Consider the following 20,305-nt stretch of genomic DNA (forward strand, 5'->3'; position numbering starts at 1 on the left):
TCCTACGAAATCGTTTTCTCTTTCAAATAAGTGCCCAAATTTAATTCTTCTTTGTATTTTCATGAAAGTACAAGTTATTTTGTTCTTGCTTAATTAATTAAGGTTTTATCAATCTCTTCAAGAAAATATTATTCTCTTTGATCAAGAAAAGGGTTTTGAGATTTCTTTTTAGGGTTTTGATGTAAAAACTTTATTCTTAGTGTTAGGGAGTTTGTTTTTGAGTAATTTAACCCATGTGTGTTTTTATGATATTTCTCCATCGTTTTAATTAAAAAGCAGCAAGAAATAGTATTGTTTTTCAAAGAAATTGTTATGTAATTGTTGTCTTGTGTTTACATGTTTACATAGTATGAGATACGTATTATGATCAAAGGGATTTGAATACTAAGTTTTCTTAAAAATCAGCATGTTTTAGGGACTGTTTTTCTAAGAAATTGATGTGCATTTGATATATGGTGTATATGTGTGATTTTAGTGAACAACACAATATTGTAATAAGTTGTATGCGATTTAAGAGGTATGTTTTTCAAAAATTAGCATATAAAACTGTGAGATTCAGGGGTGTTTTGTGCGAATCTTTTCAAGAACATGTTATACAAAGAGTATGTGTGGCATTACATAAAAGATATGATATATAGGAGTAATATATAAGCATTAGTGTGATGTTTTAATTAAAAATCAGCACTAAAAAGGGGCTGGAAGTTTTTTAAAAAATCTGTTTTTGGAAAGATTGGATGTACAAGTGTGGAATATGAATATATATAAATTATTTGAAGGTAAAGTATCATTATGTGTACATTTTGGCTCTGTATGTGAACTGTTTTTTGTAAAAACAACCCCTTATGTGCCGTAGTAATAATCGGTTATAGATTATGTGGGAAAACACCTTCTTACATGAATAATATACAATATGTCTTCCATTTTTATAAAAGAAAAAAAAAATCCTTCGAAGTGAAAATTTTATTGTCCAAGAGTCTTTTGGAAAATCGGCAAGAAAATTTATAAAGAAGTTGAGTAATGATAATCCCTATAAAATAAATCATATATACCACATAATCATGAAAAAAAAGGGCTTTTAGGGTGAAAGCAATTACTTAGATTGTACATAGGAATAAATTAGGGTAAGTTACAATAAGAGAGAATGAATAGGATTGAGAAAAACAAATTAATTTAGTAAAGGAGTTTGAAAAACTTGATAAACTATTTGACCCCTTTGACATATAATATTTATAGGTGAGTCAATGACCTTCCGAGGGACACTTAGAGTTGTTTCATACCATATCTTTACACTCAAAATAATTAAAGGCAAGTGATAGTGACTTATGTAATAATGGTTACATGAATGGTTTTGTGATTATAATCTTATTTCGTATGATTAGTCTCTTTGCCTCTTACTTGTTCTTTTGAAGTGTTAAATTGATAGCAAGTTCTATTTTGATAAGTTGTTGAGATAATATGGTGGCAATGTCAAGTATTAATCATGCATGTGAAAGCAAATGGAAAAAAAAACCCCATGGCAGAGAACGAAGAGGTGCGTATAAATTCATACATTCATTGCATTGTAAATTGTGGGAGGGCGGCCCAGGGATCCTTGATGGTCAAGAACAACAGCCGGGATATAATACTGTTAACTTACCAACTTCCCCAACAGCTTAAGCTTTTAGAGAAGTTGGTTAGTTAACATGGTATCAGAGCCAAACGTCTCGAGTTCAAACCTCCCAGATAGCAAAAATCCACATGTGATGGTCGGCCCAAGGTGGGACCACATGTGCCACGTGTTTGCCAACTGGGCCACACGTGCGGGGGAGTGTTGAAGTATAAAAGATAAATAACGCCTTTTCTCTAACAGCTTAAGCTTTTGGGGAAGTTGGTAAGTTAACATGTTAAAAATGAGATTAGGGTTAGAGAAGAGAGGAAGAAGAAGAGGAGTGAAGGATGGAGAGACTCCACTAGGGAGCTCTACACATACAAAATGTCTATATCGGCCTAAATAGGGCAAGTGAGAACAAAGACTACAATACCCTCTATACTAGAGGTAATGACTAAACTACCCTACAACATGTTATTCAACACTCCCCCTCAAGCTGGAGTGTATATACTTGGGAACTCCAGCTTGGAACAGAGGAGATTACAACAACAACTAAAACTAACAAAAAGTACAATAAACCCATACACACATCCAGCTTGGTATAACACTCCTCAAGCTGGTGTGGTACATACATAATGAAAAGAATAAACAAAAGATAAAGGCCACCATGAACAGCATCGAGATCTACAGAGTACGGCAATAAAAAAGAGCAACTCCCCCTGAGGTAGCACAACGGCGTGAGCAGTCATAACCGGGTCTCCCCCTGAATGAGAACCCGGCAATAAGTCTAGAACCATGAAGGATCGAACTGTGCACCTCGGCAGGGGAATAACAACGATCCATCGATGGGGAAACCAACCAACCATGAAGTATCGAACTGTGCACCTCGCCTGAAGATAGGAAGAAGAGAACCAACCAACGATGGGGAAACCATCGTCTGCTGACAAGGTCGACGGCATGAACATCGTCGCCTGAAGATAAGAAGAGAAGGAATGAGAAGATAACCAACCAACGATGGGGACACCATAGTCTGGAGACAAGGTCGACGGCATGAACATTGTCGCCTGAAAAGGAGCCGACCAACGATGGGGACACCATCGCCCGGAAAAAGAGAGGTCGACAGGAAAAGACCGTCGCTTGTAAGAGAGCCGACTAACGATGGAGAGGGAAACCATCGTCCGGAAAAGAGAGGATAAGGTATAAAGCCGAGACGACATCAAGACTGACTAGGGAGAACACCAAACAAGAACATAAAGGAAGCACAACAATGCTCCCCCTCGGGTGAGATCCATGAGCCCGGAGATAACAACAAGACATGAGAAGAAAAGAAAACAACAAGGCAAGAAAGCAACATTCCTTAAAGAAAAGACAACATAAAGATGATACACCACGAAAAGGACAACCCCAAGACAATGACAACAATAACAACACTCTCCCTCAAGAAAAGACAACAAAGTGGACAACACTCCTAAAGAAAAAACACAAAGAACTACATGACAACACTCCCCCTCAAGTTGAAGGTCAAATGCAACTAAAAAAACGAAGCCAAAGAAAGGCAACACACTTCTCTCGGACTTTTCATCAAACATTTGGTGTGCGCTTTGAAGAAGACAAAGAAACGAAGAGAAACAAGGCATTACACCTCTCTTAGACATTTGAGCAAACACTTGGTGTGCGCCTTGAAGAACTACATAAAAGACATAAAAAACAATACATAGAAGACAATGTAAAGAAAGAGATGACATCAACACACAAAAAAAGAGAACCATAAGAAACAACACAAGACAAGAGGAAAACAATACAAGATAATGCTCCTCCTCAAGTTGAGGCCTTCAACTTGAAATGAAAAGAAGACTTTCAAGGCACAAAACCCCTTTGAGAGATTTTATCAAACACTTGGTGGGCACCTTGGAGAGGAAGACAAAAGACATGAAACACAACAAATATAAACGGAGAAAAACAAAGATGAGAATGAAGGACAAGAAGACAATACTCCATATGAAAACCCAAATGAGAGAGAGAGTAAATACGGCCGAGGAAAATGGGTTTGCCGAGAGAAAAATGACGACACACACACAAAAATACCGAGAGAGATTTTAAGGGTTTGAAACAAAAAATAGAGAAATACGAGAGAGACAGTAGGGAAGAGAGTTCTTAGGGAAGATTTGAGGAGAAACTATAGGGAGATAAAGAGACGAAAACGAGATACGAGAGAAAGAGACGAACGGCGTGGACGGAGATAGACTCTTCTTCTTTCCTTCTTGAAGGATCAACCCATTGGCTCTGATACCATGTTAAAAATGAGATTAGGGTTAGAGAAGAGAGGAAGAAGAAGAGGAGTGAAGGATGGAGAGACTCCACTAGGGAGCTCTACACACATACAATGTCTATATAGGCCCAAATAGGGCAAGTGAGTACAAAGACTACAATACCCTCTATACTATAGGTAATGACTAAACTACCCTACAACATGTTATTCAACAAATACCATGAAATGAGAAAAAAAATGAAAGATGCTGTGAAATGCCGTGTGATCTTGTGGGTTGTTGTCTCATGCATTTTAACATCTTTTCATTTCATGCATTCATCATTTACCTTCAGTTTTTATTTCAGTCTTTATTTCTGTTTCGGTCTCATATCCGTCTCTATTGATAATTGTTTTGCTTATGCTAATACTTTATTTATAAGAAATGTTTTAATAATGCAATTCTCATTTTGTGGCTCTTATTATGTAAGCCACTAAGGGATCTTGTTCAGCTCCTTCTGACTCAATTACTACACAAAGGTTGTGTAGGTGATGAGGATTGAGCATTCGCGAATGAACATAATCAAGCATCACGGAATTGGGGAAGGTCTTCATAGTGTTTGAGTTAGTATTGGGAATGACGAGTCGTAGAGTTTAAGTTTGTGTTGGGTGACGAGTCCGTCATATCCCGTAGTATTAGGTGATTTTTTTTATTTTCAAGAATTGTAGTTATGGAATTTTTAGTTATGGGATTAATATGGTGAGTCAGCGCCCCCAAAGTGTGCTACAGCATAAAAAATATATACTATTTGTGCTAAAGCCTATGCAACAAGACGCGCTTTGTACCTTTCAATTGATCCATCTAGCTTTACCTTTATAGTATACACCCACCGGCAACCAACTAAGCGTTGCGGAGGCACAACTGTCGTTGCTACATTCTCGTAGTTCCTACGGGGTGGAGACGATGGGAATTCCCATGATGCTTGATTATGTTTGTTCATTCGCGAATGCTCCATCGTCATCACCTACACAACCTTTGTGTAGTAACTGAGTCAGAACGAGATAAACAAGATCTCCTAGTGGTTTGCATAATAAGAGCCATAAAATGAGAATTGCATTATAAAAGCATTTCTAATAAATAAAGTGTTAGCATAAACAAGACAATTATCAATAGAGACGGATATGAGACCAAGACGGAAATAAAAACTAAAATAAAACTTAAGGTAAAAGATGAATGCTTGAAATGAAAAGAAGTTAAAATGCATGAGACAACTACCCACAAGATCATACGGCATTTCACAACCCCTTTCATTTTTTCATCACTTCATGGTATTATATACCAGCTGTTGTTCTTGACCATCAAAGACCACACCCATCTTCAGGTGCGGCCTATGTAGAATTTTCCTAGGTCTACTGTAAACCAGGCCCACCCAAATGCATCACCAGCCCAAAGTCGTATGCTCTCCTCGGGGTGGCTTCTAGCATCTCGCCCATAGTTGGTTCCAAGGGGAACTCCCTAGGCCGCCCTCCCACAATTTACAATGCAATGTATGCATGAATTTATACACAGCTCTTCACTCTCTGTCATGAGGGGTTTTACCTTTCACTTTCACCTGCATGATTAGAACTTCACATTGACACCATATTATCTCAACGGATTATCAAAATAAAACTTGCTATCAATTTAACAGTTCAAAAGAACAAGTAAAAGACAGACATTAATCATATGAAATAAGATTATAATCACAAAACCATTCATGAAACCATTATTATGCAAGTCACTATCACTTCCCTTTAATTCTTTTGAGTATAAGAGATGGTATGAAATAGCTCTAAGTGTCCCTCGAAAGGTCACCTGTAAATATTATATGCCAAAGGGGTCAAATAGTTTATCCAACTGTTTCGAACTCCTTTACTAAATTAAGTTGTTCTTCTTAATCTTATTCATTCCTTATTATTGTAACTTAACCTAATTTATTCTTATATACAATCTAAGTAATTGCTTTCACCCTAAAAGTCTTCGTTTCAAAATTTAACTTCTTTATAAATTTACATGCCGATTTTCCAAAGACTCAAGTTAGACAATAAAATTTCCACTCCAAATGACTGTTTTTTTCTTTTACAAAAATGAAAGACATATCGTATATTATTCATGTAAGAAGGTATTATCCCACATAAACTGATTATTACTAAGACACATAAGGGGGTTTTTACAAAAACAGACTACATACACAACTAAAACACACACATAATTTACCTACAAATAATTTATATATATTAATATTCCACACTTGTAAATTCAATCTTTCAAAAAACGGAGTTTTTAAAAAAAAAATCCAGCCCCTTTTTAGTGCTGATTTTTAATAAAACATCACCCAAATGCATAAATATTACTCCTATATACCATAGCTTTCATGAAATACCACACATACACTTAGTGTAATATGTTCTTGAAAAGATTCATACAAAACAACGCTAAATCTCATCGTTTTATGTGCTGATTTTTTAAAAACATACCCCTTAAATCACATACATATCCCATACTATGTAAACACAAGACAACAATTATATAACAATAAAGCACTATTTCTTGCTGATTTTTAATTACAACGATGGAGAAATATCATCAAACACAGACATGGGTTAAATTACCCAAAAACAAACTTCCTAACACTAAGAATAAAGTTTTTACATCAAAACCCTAAAAAGAAATCTCAAAACACTTTTCTTGATCATAGAAAATAATATTTTCTTGAAGAGATTTATAAAACCCTAATTAATTAAGCAAGAAGAAAATAACATGTTGTATTTTCATAAAAATACGAAGAAGAGTCAAATTTGGGCACTTGAAAGAAAAAACGAATTCAAATGATAACCCTGGTCTCTCTTTTCTTCCTTTCTTCTTTTCTTTCCTTTCTGTTTGTCTTTTTCTTTCATTTCTTTCTCTCCTCTCGGTTTTCTCTTTAGGCGTGCGCAAGTGGGCTTTAAAAACCCACGTTTTGGGTCTTTAATAACCCACTTTGTTTAGTGTTTTTAGTTTGTTTCCAATTATGTCTCTTTAATTTTTATCTTATTAAATTGAATACAAGATATATTAAGTGTTCCCACTTACTATTTATAGTAATTGCGGACTTACTATTTATAATAAGTACGGACTTACTATTTATAGTAAGTGCAAATCTGACTGTCCAAAAGGCACCAATCGAAGATATAAACCATTAGTCTTAGATTGGGGAATCTACAGTCAAGATTTAGTTAAAATTGGTGGGGCCGGGGTCTTTACATTTATGTCTAAAAATTTAAAAAGATTAAAAAAAATTGTCTAAAAATTTGCCCCAAATTCAGGTCGTTACAAGCCGCGAGCCATACAAGCTCACATTTAGCAGATTTATCTTATTTATTTAATTCATCACACAGGCTCACATACAACAAATTTTGTCTTATTTATTTAATTCATCACATAGGCTTACTTTGAGCAGACTGTCTTATTTATTTAGTTCATCTCGGTTGGTTGCTATCTCGTGGAAAGTCAGCCATGAAAAGCTTTTTGCCAAAGTCACTAGCAAATTCCAGATTCCATAATTGTTTTTCAACTTTTTTGGGCTTTTTAGTCAATTCCGGACGAAACAAGGTGTTTCGCCCATTTCGTCCGGAATTCTAGTCTTCGCCGGAATTCCAACAGGAATCTAGCGAAATCCGGACCGGAACAAAATTTGGGGGGTTTTTGTTCCGGTACGATCCGACCGGAATGAAACGGATTTTATAACTTATGGGGGAACCCATTCTCTCCAATCTCTCCAATCAACCCGCTAAGGGTTGTAACTGGGAGACTTCCACTTCATTCTCTTCAATCTTGAATCCATCGATCAAACCACATATTTTCCCTTTCGCAATCAACCCACCAAGGGGTCTTTGCTACAATAACAAAGAGGAAAGGAGACGGGGGATCTCCTTGCCTTAAACCTCAGGATGATTTATAAAAGCCCTTAGGCGGGCCATTTATGAGCACAAAAAACCACACCAGCGATATGCATCTCTCAATCCAAGATCTCCATCTCATACTAAGACCCATTATGAACATAAAGTAATCCAAACACTTCCACTCCACCCTGTCGTAAGCCTTCTCCATATCTAATTTACAAACAACGCCGCTCCTCCCACTTTTTGATAGTAATCAACAATTTCATTAGCAATCAAAGAGCAATCTAGAATTTGTCTCACTCACAAAGGCGCTTAGGCTACCAGAAATAATTATTGGGAGAACCCTTTTCAACTGCTCCGCTAAAACCTTGGCAAGTACTTTGTACAAGCTCCCAACCAAACTGATAGGGCAAAATTCCAATATTGACAAGGCCCCCTACACCTTAGGGATCAAGACAATGAAAGTGGCCCCTGTACCACGATCCAATTCCAAACCCTCATAGAATTCTTTGAAAAGCCTCATGATATCTACCTTAACATACTCCCAACAACAATAAAAAAAAAAAGGCAAGACAGAAACCATCACGACCAGGAGCTCTATACCTCCCCAAAGAGAAAACCATCCACTCAACTTCCTCTTCTGTAAATGGCTTCTCTAAAGCCCTTTTCTCCTGCTCCCTAATACTTTTGAATTCTACTCCCTCAGGAATAGTGGGGGTGACCTCTTCAGATGTATACATATGATGATGATAATCAACAATTTCCTTCGAAATTACTCCTTTATTGGCCGTTAACTCCCCATTTACCTTCAAGATTTCAATATGGATTCTACGTCAACCAGCACCAGCAATACCATGGAAATATGCAGTATTCTTATCACCCTCCTTCAACCATCTCACTCGAGACTTTTGCAGCCATGATATCTCCTCTTATAAGATTCTTCTATGATCCTCTTTCAACCGCCTCTTCAACCTCCTCCGGACTAGCAGTCCCATCTTCCATAGCCATAGTTATTTCCTTGATTTTGGATAACAACCATTGGTTTCTTTAGGCCACTTCCCTGGTCCCCTCATGACTCCAAGACTTGAGTTTCCTCTTCCGAAGGCGCAACTTTGAACCAATCACCACATCAGCGAGACCTTCCACTTTAGCATTAAACCACCACTTACCCAACGTTTCCTCCATTTTAGGGCACTCCAACCAGGAAAACTCGAATCTAAACTGAGGACGGCCCCAAGATTTGAGCTGGGGGTCCAAAAGTAGGGGGGAGTGATCCGATACCGAATGGGCAAGGGCTTTTTGGCAAACTTCCAGAAACACTTCCAACCATCTGGGGCAAATTAAGAAATGATCAATCATGCTACGACTAGAGTTTCTGCCCAGGTAAATTGTGCTCTCGATATAGGCCAACCAATCAACTCATGATTCGCTATGAAGTCTGCAAAGGCTATCATGTTTTGGCTCAATCTACTACACTCCACTCTCTCTTCTATGGCTCTAATTTCATTAAAGTCCCCCCAACACACCGTGGGTGAGACGATCTACCACAAACCTCCCCAAGTTCTTCCCAAAAGAGATGTTTCTCCTCACAAGACACAAGACTATAGAGACAATTTGTATGTATTGGTTGTAGTGCGGATTAAGGAGCTGCTCCTCCATGCTGTGGCTATATATAAACCTGTAAAGGACGAAATAAATCATCCCTTAGATTTTTGAGAATGACATATACTGAGTAGTCACCCACCCACGAGTCCACTAATTCCAGTTACATCGAATCCCAAGTCACTCAAATCACGCACCGATGGCATCATTATACACAAAGTCCCAGTGGACATGCACCCCAATGCTCTTTACCTCTGACCTAAACATCTTGGAACTCTTCGTTTCTAGAATACTGACAAAGGTTGGTTTCTGAGACTTCATTATAGATTTCACCTGGGCCTTCTTCTCCAGCGACCCTAGGCCGTAGGATTCCATGAAAGGACCTTCATTGGTAACATCGGTTTCTAGACCCTCTCCCTCTGGAACTGCACTTTCCGGCACTTTCCTTTTCTTTTGACAACTGTGGTTTCTGGCTAGATCCATCATAGTTTATTCCTGATTGCAACCAAGAAAGTTCTCAAAGCATCTTCCTAGTGGCATCCAGATTACCTAGATCCACGAGGTCACGCTGTTGAAAGTCCCTGATCTCAGCCTGTTTGAATAGACATGTTTCGTAATTTACTAACAATGAAGCTGGTAGACTTGCATATTCCCTGATGTTAGTAGAGGTGTAGTCTCGATTTTCTTATTTTCTTTTTCCATGAGGATCACTGGTTTTTGCAGTTTTCTGTTAGTAGTAGCTTTTGCTTGGTTCATGTTTTCTTTTATTTTGTTCAAAGACCCCATCGGTCTCCTCGCACAATCCTCTTTGCTATTTTTATCCAATTACCAATAAAAAAACCCAGACAATAGCACCCAAACTTCCACTTTATCCACATCACAATCTCTACATGAGCATGCAAAGGATTCTCTTGAATTCTCGCTTTAATCCAATCTCTACATGAGCATGCAAAGGATTCTCTTGAGTTCTCGCTTTGATCCAAGGAAATTCTTCTCCACTTCAAGCTTACCAGTAAACGTCAATATTGCTTTGGTCCTATGGCCATATGACTACCATCAATAGCCATAACTCCCCTCTTTCTCTAAGGATTGGCTTAGCATCCATCCATCAGATTTGATTGATATGATCTTCTGCGCCATCTCAACAAGATAGTTCTGTTGGAGATGTGTCTTTGCTGATAGGCATTCAGAGAAACTTTTGCTGATTCTTATATACAACACTTGCAAGTCAAAATTAGGGTTTCTGAGTGGTATACTTTTTCAATAAAATGTGAAATGGAATTCCAGAGGTAAGTATGTCAGCGGAATTTCTAGTTGGAGGCCCTTTGGAGGTATTTTGAGTCAGATATGAAAGTTTGGGGTTCCTATAGCGGTTGCCCCATTCTGTAGTCAGTATTTGATGTTTGATGGAATTCCAGGTTAGAATATTCTAATAGAAAATAAATCATGGCAAAAGAAATGCTTCCAGAGATGCACATTGCCAAGTCCAATGATGAAACAATGGCAGCTATCATTCAGCCCATGCATCCAAGCAGAGTAATTTTGCCAGTTAAGTTGAAAGAGGTAATTTTATCTCCTGGGCTCATGCAGTCTGGGAATCTGTTGGAAATTAACTAAATTTTGGGTGTATCGGTGGTAGAATTTGGAAGGCTTGTGAGGATGATACCAAGTATGGTGAATAGGAACCAAAAAACCTAACAGTTATGGGTAGGTTGCTGAATTCCATGGGCATGCATTACAAGTGGTTCTCACATCTCAGAAACTGCAGGAAATTTAGGAATCACTTTTTTTTTTTGGAAAATAATTTAGGAATCACTTAATGAACTTACAATTAATAGAAGAGTTTTAAGTTCCTTTTTTCCTACTGTGGTTGTGAAAGTAAAGATTATAATTCTAAGCAAGCATTCTTGATTTTTAGATTCTAGTGCTTTCCTTTTCATTTGAAGTTCCAGTGAAAAAACAAAAAACACAGACAAGTCTCTTGTCAACATGTGCTTAAGACCTTACCAAGTTTGATCAGAGCATCGGAGCCTTAAACTTTGTGACAAAATATAAATAAACCTTTTTATTGAACTGCAAATTTCAAACCCAATGTTCAGCATTGATCAGAGAGTCCTTCAGCATGAATAACGCTATTTATGTCAATTTTAGGTGAAACTGCTTCCCTGATGCTCAAACACATTTTACATGTTGGTATCCTTCTGCCCACATTTTCCCATTCGAAACTCTATGGTGTATTTGAATTATATGCAGTGTTTAGAAACGTGGATGTGACACGGAACACGAACAAGAAAAATCGTTGTCAACTCGGCGCTGACGAGGCTAAGAATGAGGTTGACACGGTCAAACCTCGGGAGAGTCAAAGGAATTTTTATTGAATTTGTAGGGCAAAACGCAGAATGAGGCTGAGCTGCAACGCGGAACGTGACCAAGGTAAAAGGGAGTCGACTCAGGCGAGTTCCAAGTCAAGTCAACAAGTTTTTAAATAATGATTATATGTGACTAAATTTATTAGTGAACCACTACAGCATAATATTTCATTCAGAAATTTATCGGTTATAATTTGGAAGAACGCAGGAAAGCTTTTTTTTTTTTGAATGGTGATGTGATAAAGCATTGCAATCATTATCAAGAGACTCTGGACGAGAAACATCCACCCAGAAGCACAAGTAGAACTTCATTTTTTTGTAGAAGATAAAATGATGAAATAGAAGTATGACGTGCCAAATGGGAAAGATCTAATAAAAAGAAAAGGGATTTGCTAGCCAATTTTGTGGAAAGCCATTTTGCGGCTGGATTTTGCATGTGAGAACAGCCACCTCAGTTGAATTAAATGAATAAGACAAAATCTGCCGTCAACCCATGTGGCTGTTCTCACATGCAAAAGCCAGCAGTTAAATGGCTTTCCGCGAAATTGGCTAGCAAGTCCCAAAAGAATATGGAGCGTCACAGGTTATAAGCAGTTCCAGATAAATTTAACGACAACCCACAGGCGTAGTGAAATATACCTCTTGTTACTTGCCTCCACCATTCATCTATCTGTTTTCCTTTCTGAAGCTGCTCCGGGTTCAGATATTCACGTATTGAAGGGTTGAATGACCAAATACGCAAAGTTTGACTACTGCTTATAAAGTCAAGAAGAATGCTTTGAGCATTAACATTATTTGGATCTGCATTTCTGTCTTCTTTGTGAAATGATAGAATCTTTCTAGTAGTTTCCACCTAAAAGGCAGTATTGCAATTTTAAGTTAAAGAACATGAAACAAAAGAGAAACGCATAGACAAGCACATTAGCATATTATATTCATCTACTCAATACCCAAATATGATTCAAAATGAACATAGAAATTGCAAAGTAAGCAATATCCCCATAACCATAAGTTATTCATATACTCAATTCCCAAATGATTCAAAATGAGAATAGAAATTGCAAAAAAAGCATTCCAAGGGATAAACTGTGGATAGCGACCGACCTTATTTGGGTCAGAATTTAAAGCATTTGTCACTATCTCAATGCGAATGATCTGTGCAAGCAACCATGTCACATGATTGGTCCGAAGAATCTGTTGATCACCCTTTGTAACTCGGGATGCTAGCTTGTCCACAAAATCAAGAAAATCAATGCCCCCAGTCTTCGTGAGAAAGTGAAATACATCCGCAAATATAAGCCATTCCTGCCAGCAATTAGTCTCTGCAATAAACGAATTAAAAAGTCATAATAATACTCCAACAAGCATTAATGAAAACTGAAGAGGTTCTGTTGATCCAAAAACATACACGAAATGAAATAAACTACCATTGACTTGGAAAATAGTCAACAAAAAAGATTTAGAGAAATGGCTGCCGATATAATTGACTAGTGATCCACCGACCTAAAAGAGAATGAGAAACAAAAAATGCAGGGAAATATAAGACGGGTACAAATCGAATGAAAAACAGCTAAAAAGAAAAAAAGGGAAGAAAACATACAAGAATGAAGCATATCAAATGACAAACAATCGCAAATTTAACTTTGCATGCGGTAATCTGGATCAAAATGACGGTGCAAAGTGCTAGGGTCACCACTTTTACAAGATACGGTTTAAAAGAATAATCGATTTTCTCACTCTTTTTCTCCTTCGAAGAGACCCTGATTCTCAGAGAGGATCGGCCTTGATATATTTTAAGAGAGGAGAAAGCACAAGAGAGCATATTCAAGTATTCTCTCCAAACATTTTTATTATGTTTCTCTTTTATTTGAATTTTAGTACTTTTATAAAGGTGCATGCCTAAAACAAATGTGTCTCAAATCTCAATAAGTGCATATGCGACACAAAATGGAGAAATAAATCGAAGGAAGGTTGCTTTAGTTTTTACTTTAACCCAACAGACATAAACAAAATGTTGAGTAAAACTGAAACAGAAGGGGATATATTATTACCTGAATTTGTCAATTTCAGAAGCTCAATGGTTCTATCAATGGTTGCCTCACAAATCATTTCAGAAGAGAAAACGGCACCAGGAGTGGGTCCCTGTTGAGCAGAAGACCTATAACAAGGAGTCACGAGGAGCGCACGCCTCCACCAGTCAGGTGATGGAGTGGTATGAAGAGCATGTCTTAGACATCGCAAAGCTCTTTCCCAGTCTAAACTCCCTCTTTGAATAGAAATAGCAAGATCCTACCAGAAAACCTGAATAGTGTCAACTCCAAAACAGCCTGAGTGAACAATGTACCACTTCATAGAAGCCCTCAAAATCAAGCCATATAAAAAAAAAAGGCCCATATCAACAGGTGTGCAATTTGAAACCCCAACAGCAAGTTATCAACCATACATGTATACTATGATTTAATCATTTAAAGTTATACAGATTTCTTCTGAAAATGGAATGAAATTTTGGGAAGATCAAGGCTGCGGTGTTTTGAGATTGCAAACACACCTATCTGTGGAGATTAACCAATATCATTAAAAAGATAGTCGATGTTTGTAGGGATAGGAGCATTTCCTTTGAGAATGTTTTAGGGAATCAAATGAGTTGGTAGATTCTCTAGCCAAAGAGGCGAGACGCAGGTACTCACTTGTTGAGGGTCAATCTCTGACTCTCTTGAGAAAGCCTACAACCATTTGGATTTGTTTTTTTTTTTTTTTTTGGAAAGTTGACAAATTTCATTAATATTTAGATAGCATTCAGGACCAGGAGTCCCAGCCTGCAATACAAGATATTAACATATGTTGGCAAGGGCATACCCTAGACCAATTCAAAATAACCAAAAAGGTGAGCAACAATCCTTGCAACTATTCCATAACATGATCTTATACAAATTCCTTGATGTTCTTTAACAAAACCATCTTTCTAAAGCTGCAAATATTGATTCACCTCCCAAAAACCTCGAAGAGACTACTTCATCAAACAAAACGAACTGCAATCTTGGGCTATAAACTTCTAATTCAGATATGGACCTCCAAAGGGATATAGCAATACTAAATAAATCTAGACAAGAAGCCCAGGCGAAAGAACGGATCTCTCAAGCCTTAGCTAAGAAATATTTGGATTAACCGAGAATTTCAGATTGCTATTTTGAGAATAAATGTCATGAGGTTCAGTCTAACCCCTAAATCTTGGAAATTCAAGGATCAAGAGGACTGAGAGCAAACTATCACTACCCAGTCTCAACCTAGGACGGGGTCAGGACTAAACAAACGACACCATGCAGATAAACCAAAAATTCTAATTACTTCTAATCTCTTTTCTCCTTTTTCCTTTCTCTGATCATTTTATTTTCTTTTTCCTCTATCAAAACTCTAATTACTTCTAATCTCTTTTCTCCTTTTTCCTTTCTCTGATTTTTTTATTTTCTTTTTCCTCTATCTTTTTCTTCTTCTCTTCTCCTTCCCTTTTTTTTCTTATCCTTCTTATTTCTCCCTTAACCCTCTTTTTTCTTTTTTTCTTTCTTCCCTCGGGGCCGGTAGGCCTTTCATTTAGGGCTACTGCCCTCGGCCCCCTTCTTTTCACCGTTTTTCTCCAGACATGCCTCCCTACGCTCATTCAGATTTCTAATTGCCATCGATCGGAACAGGTCTTTAGTAGCTTCAAGATCATCATCGACGCCAATGCCAAAAACATCTCTACGGCCAAAAGTTCATCCATCTCTGCATTCTCCTCAGATTCCATTGGTTCTACCAATTTTGAACCTTCCTCTTGATCATCCTCATCCAGACCCATCCGAGCTCGAAGCTCCAAACTAACCTCTCGGTCAAGGGAATCCCTTGACTCCTACGTCACAGCATCCAAATTCACCTTCAATATCTCTAGCCTTTCTATCTCCACAGCCTTAGCTTCCTCCAACGCTGTCTACGGGCCCTGTGTTCTTTCTCTAGAGCTTCCTGGAAAAAAAAGGAGAGAATTTATATATTCTAACAAAAGCTTCCTTAGGATCAGTTGTCCCTGCGACTTTAAATAGGCAATCCTTATTTGCCAAGGCGTCCCTCTTAAATTTTTTCCATTTCCTTCTTTCGTTATCCATGGCGATTTCCTTAGGTGTAGGGTTCTCCAACCTTGCCAATTCTTCATCATATTGTAATTCTTTAAGGAGCTGAAGGTCTCCTACCTCAAAGGAGGCCACCTTTCTTTTACCAAAAGAAGAATTGGTATTATACATGATAAAGGTCTTCAGGGGGAAAGGTTTGTCAAAATCTTTCAAGAGAGCTAAACTTGAAAGCTAAGAACTTCAAACTATATCTCTCCTTCTTTCAGAAGCCTAAGAGGTCTCGTTTAAAAAATGAGTGGCCAACTTTCATAGCCAATAAATGTTTTTCGAGACGCATTCCTCCCCCCACGCCCCCCCCCCCCCCCCCCCCCCGCGACTTTTTTTTTGCTTTGATTTGGAAAGCCTTTTCTGTTGACACGAAATCCTTTGAAGTGACTGAATTTATCAGTCCTGACTCTTGGGCTTCCCTTATTTTTTTATCTCTGAAAAAACGATTTTTAATTGCTACTGCCTTTACTACTGACAAGGGTTGTAAAGAGACAGAGACGGAGCCAAGGGGGGTCCAGGAGGGGCAGTTGCCCGCCCGAAAATTCTGAAAAAAATTCCATATGTTACTTAAATTCCAAAACTGCCCTTGCCCCCACCTTTATTTCTTAATTTTTTGATGAATGTGCAATTGCCCTTTTGGACTTTTTGGTCTTTTAACAAATCTCTTAGGCAAAAAGAAACTCGCCCTTCTCTCTCTCTCTCACTGCATAACTTGTATTTGACAAAAGTAAAAAACAATTTCAGCCTCTAGGGTTTCGTTCTTCCATCTTCAAGCAATTTCTAGGGTTCTAATTTTTCCATCTTCACGAATCACGCCTACATATTCCATGCGAATCGGCAATCTCGTTCAGCCATTTAGGTATGTTTATCACTCTTGCTCTGTCAATCTTCCCTCTTTCTTTCTCAATCTCTCTATTCCTCTTTCTCTTTCAATCTTTCCCTCTTTTTTCTCTCAATCTCCCTCTCCTTCTCTTTCAATATCTACATCTATTTTCATCTTTCAATCTGTTTTTTTATTATTAGAGATTCAGAGATCAAGCTTTTGATATCAATCTCTCTCTCAATTTTTCCTCATTCTCTCTCAATCTATCCATCCTGAGGCTGAGGGTAAGAACAACAACAACAATAGTCAATACAATATATAATACTGGAAAAAGAACAATAGGCCACAGGGCAAATCAACCAGACCCAAACCTGCCCTTGTCCTCTAATTTTATTGCGATTTTCAAAATCTTCGGGTTGGGTTGGCATTTTGTCATGTTGGGTTGGGTCTGGGTTGGGAAAAGCCAACATGATTTAATTTCTAGTTAGGTTGGGTACATGACTTGGGCAAACTAAGCCCGACCTTCGTCCTCTAATTTATTGTGATTTTCAAAATCTTGGGGCTTTTATTTATTTTTAATATTTTGTAATTTGTATGTTGTTGCTCTAGGCTAACCGGAACACAAGGCCCCAAGCAAACCCGATTTGAAAAAAAAAAGGAGGGGTGTTAGACAAGCTGGGTTAGGGTTGAGAGATTTAGAGGCGGAATGGGTTCGGGTTGACCATCCTCAACCGAATGCTTGGGTTGGGTTAGGACTTAGGACTTAGGGTTGAGGGAATACTATCTCAGGTTGGGCCAGGGTTGAGTTGCACACCCACATTATGTTTGACTGAGTTGATTTTTTTTCTCGTGTTTAATATTTTATTACGAAAATGCTAAGCATTTAAAATTTTCTTATATTAATACACCAAAAATGCAATATTGGGTTTCAAACCCAAAACGGACCCAATTTTACTTGGGGATTAAGTAGAGCCTTACCTTGAAAGAAGAAGGATTGGTCAAAGTCATTTCTTATTGGTGATTTTCTTGCTATTCAGAGACAGAGAGACTCCAATTTGAGCCCCTTTATTTTAACGAGCTCAGTTTGTAAAATGGTGTGGCTTTATTCAGGGGGAGACTGCCCTTGTTACTCGGAAATGATATTTCCACAATTCCACACCCTCTTTGAATAATTTTACTCCTCATATTTCAAGGCTTTGCTTGGACTGCAAGAAAAGTACTTTTGATAGAAAGTATTTTCTTGAGATAATTTTTTTCAAAATTACATGGAAAATGATATGATTATAGTTAATTTAGAGGGATATTATCATAAATTGAAGGTCCTTCTACATAAAAGTTCTGTTTCCTCGCAACTTATTCTCTTTTTTGAGGTGAATGATATTTGTGCTACCATAGTTTGATAATGACATTACTAAATTTGTTTTACACTTTGCTGATTGGATATAGATAGCATTGGCCGCGTTTGGATTGCCGAGGTCAGAATAGAATTGGGCTGAAGATTTCAATGCTACATAGTGCATAGCCTGCATTGACAATACCATTCTTGATTCTTCCATTGGTTAATTGGGCTTTCTTTCTTTTGAGGTAATTTCATGTTTCTCATACGTGCTTGCATATGTCTTCTGTCATCTATTCATTTTTCAATTGCTATATGTGAGTAGACTCTATATTTATTTGTGGGGTTCTGAATGGCATGCCTGACTATTTGAATTCCATATGAAATGTGAATCCTGCTTAATGCTTATAAAATATGAATTCCAAGAAGCCAAAACACTTTTTCCCAATAAAATTTTTAAACAATGTTTTTATAATGAATAAAGGTGCTTTGATTCAATCGCCTTTTTAGCATTTTCATTTCTAAACAGGTTCAGTTCCAAAAACTTGAATACTTGATAATGGCACCGATAATAAGCATGTATATTACACGTTAGATTCAATAGTGACACCTACTTTGGATTTTACTTAGAGATTGGACAGCTTAGCCATTGATTTTGCCGACTTTTGCTTGTTGCTTCATTGTAGCTTTTGTGGTAATGGAGAACTATGGAGAATCCTATCCAAAGCGGCCTCGAGTGGAGGTTAATGTTACAGATGTCCCTACAGATCCAGGATTAAGAACACGTATTTGTTATTATCATCCCAAAGAAAGGGATAAAATTCAGAGAGCTTATTTGCAAAGGGGGCCTCATCAACCTAAGGACCATAATTTTCCATACACACAATTTGGAAAACTGTCACGCCGTTTCAATGCTGTATAGTTTAAGGAGCACGCCACTTGGTTGGAATACAGTATAGAAAAAGATGACGCATTTTGCTTATATTGTTATCTTTTTAGGCTTGATGTTGGAGCTCAAGGAGGAGGAGATTCTTTTATTATTGAAGGATTTAGAAACTGGAAAAAAAAAGATAAATTAGATAATCATGTTGGAAAGCATAACAGTGCACATAACAAAGCCTGTCAGAAATGTGCGAATTTGATGAAACAAAGTCAAAGTATTCAGACGATAATGAATAAGCAATCAGATCGTGATCGGAATGACCACCGAATTCGTTTGAATGCTTCAGTTGATTGTGTTCGATTTTTACAACAACATGGATTATCTTTTCGAGGTCGTGATGAATCTGATGACTCCAACAATCAAGGCAATTTTTTAGATTATTGCGGTTTCTTGCTGAGCATAATGATGATATCAATAACGTGGTATTACAAAATGCTCCTGAAAATCTTAAGTTAACAGCACCTGATATTCAGAAGGAAATAGCGAATGCCGGGGCAGTTGAAACTACTAATGTAATTATCAATGGCCTTGAGGATGCACTATTCTCTATTTTAGTTTACGAGTCACGTGAGATATCAATGAAGGAGCAAGTTGTTATAGTCTTGCGCTATGTTGATCTGTGTGGGTGTGTGATTGAATGTTTTCTAGGTATCGCACATGTAACTGATACCACTGCTTTAACACTCAAAGCTACAATTGAGTCGATGTTAGCTATACATGGGTTAAGTATTGCTCGATTACGCGGTCAAGGATATGATGGAGCAAGTAATATGCGTGGTGAACTAAATGGTCTCAAAACATTGATTTTATTGGAGAACAAGTCTGCTTATTATGTTCATTTTTTTGCCCACCAACTTCAATTAGCACTGGTTTCAGTTGCAAAAAACAATAGTGAAATTGCAAATTTCTTCAACTTGGTTGTGAATGTTTACAATGTTGTTGGAGCATCATGCAAGCGTCGTGATATTCTTCGTGAAAAACGAACCGCAGAAGTTATTGAAGCACTTAGAAAAAATGAGCTTCCTACTGGCCGTGGTTTGAATCAAGAGACTAGCCTTAAACGACCTGGAGATACGCGTTGGAGTTCTCATTATAATTCTCTGATTAGTTTGATGGTTTTATTTTCATCTGTGATTGACGTGATTGAAATCATTCATGAAGATGGTTCGAATTCGGAGCAGAAAGGTGAAGCATTTATGTTGTTGGGTTCACTCCAAAGGTTTGATTTTATATTTACCTTACATTTAATGAAAGTTGTATTGGGAATTACAAATGAATTATCACAGGCATTGCAGCGAAAAGATCAAGATATTGTGAATGCGATGATATTCGT

The 20,305-nt window shown here is 37.6% G+C and overlaps 1 protein-coding gene across 2 annotated transcripts in view; it reads right to left on the reverse strand.

Moving 5' to 3' along the window:
- The window catches only part of LOC143872801 (mediator of RNA polymerase II transcription subunit), a 141,155-nt gene that overhangs the window by 99,712 nt on the left and 21,138 nt on the right, over positions 1-20,305 (reverse strand). For both annotated transcript variants that reach the window (XR_013247683.1, XM_077376769.1), the window contains exons 5-7: positions 13,777-14,014; positions 12,830-13,047; positions 12,365-12,578 (exon numbers count right to left, since the gene is read on the reverse strand). Coding sequence is in view for 1 of the 2 variants with exons in the window: in XM_077376769.1 (XP_077232884.1) it covers positions 12,365-12,578; positions 12,830-13,047; positions 13,777-14,014 (670 nt within the window). In the remaining variant the exon portion in view is untranslated. The remainder of the gene's footprint in view (positions 1-12,364; positions 12,579-12,829; positions 13,048-13,776; positions 14,015-20,305) is intronic.

The sequence above is a fragment of the Tasmannia lanceolata genome, unplaced genomic scaffold (assembly GCF_043159265.1).
Source record: "Tasmannia lanceolata isolate RefF3 unplaced genomic scaffold, GAP_Taslan_0.1 ptg000002l, whole genome shotgun sequence".
NCBI classification, from domain to species: Eukaryota; Viridiplantae; Streptophyta; class Magnoliopsida; order Canellales; family Winteraceae; genus Tasmannia; species Tasmannia lanceolata.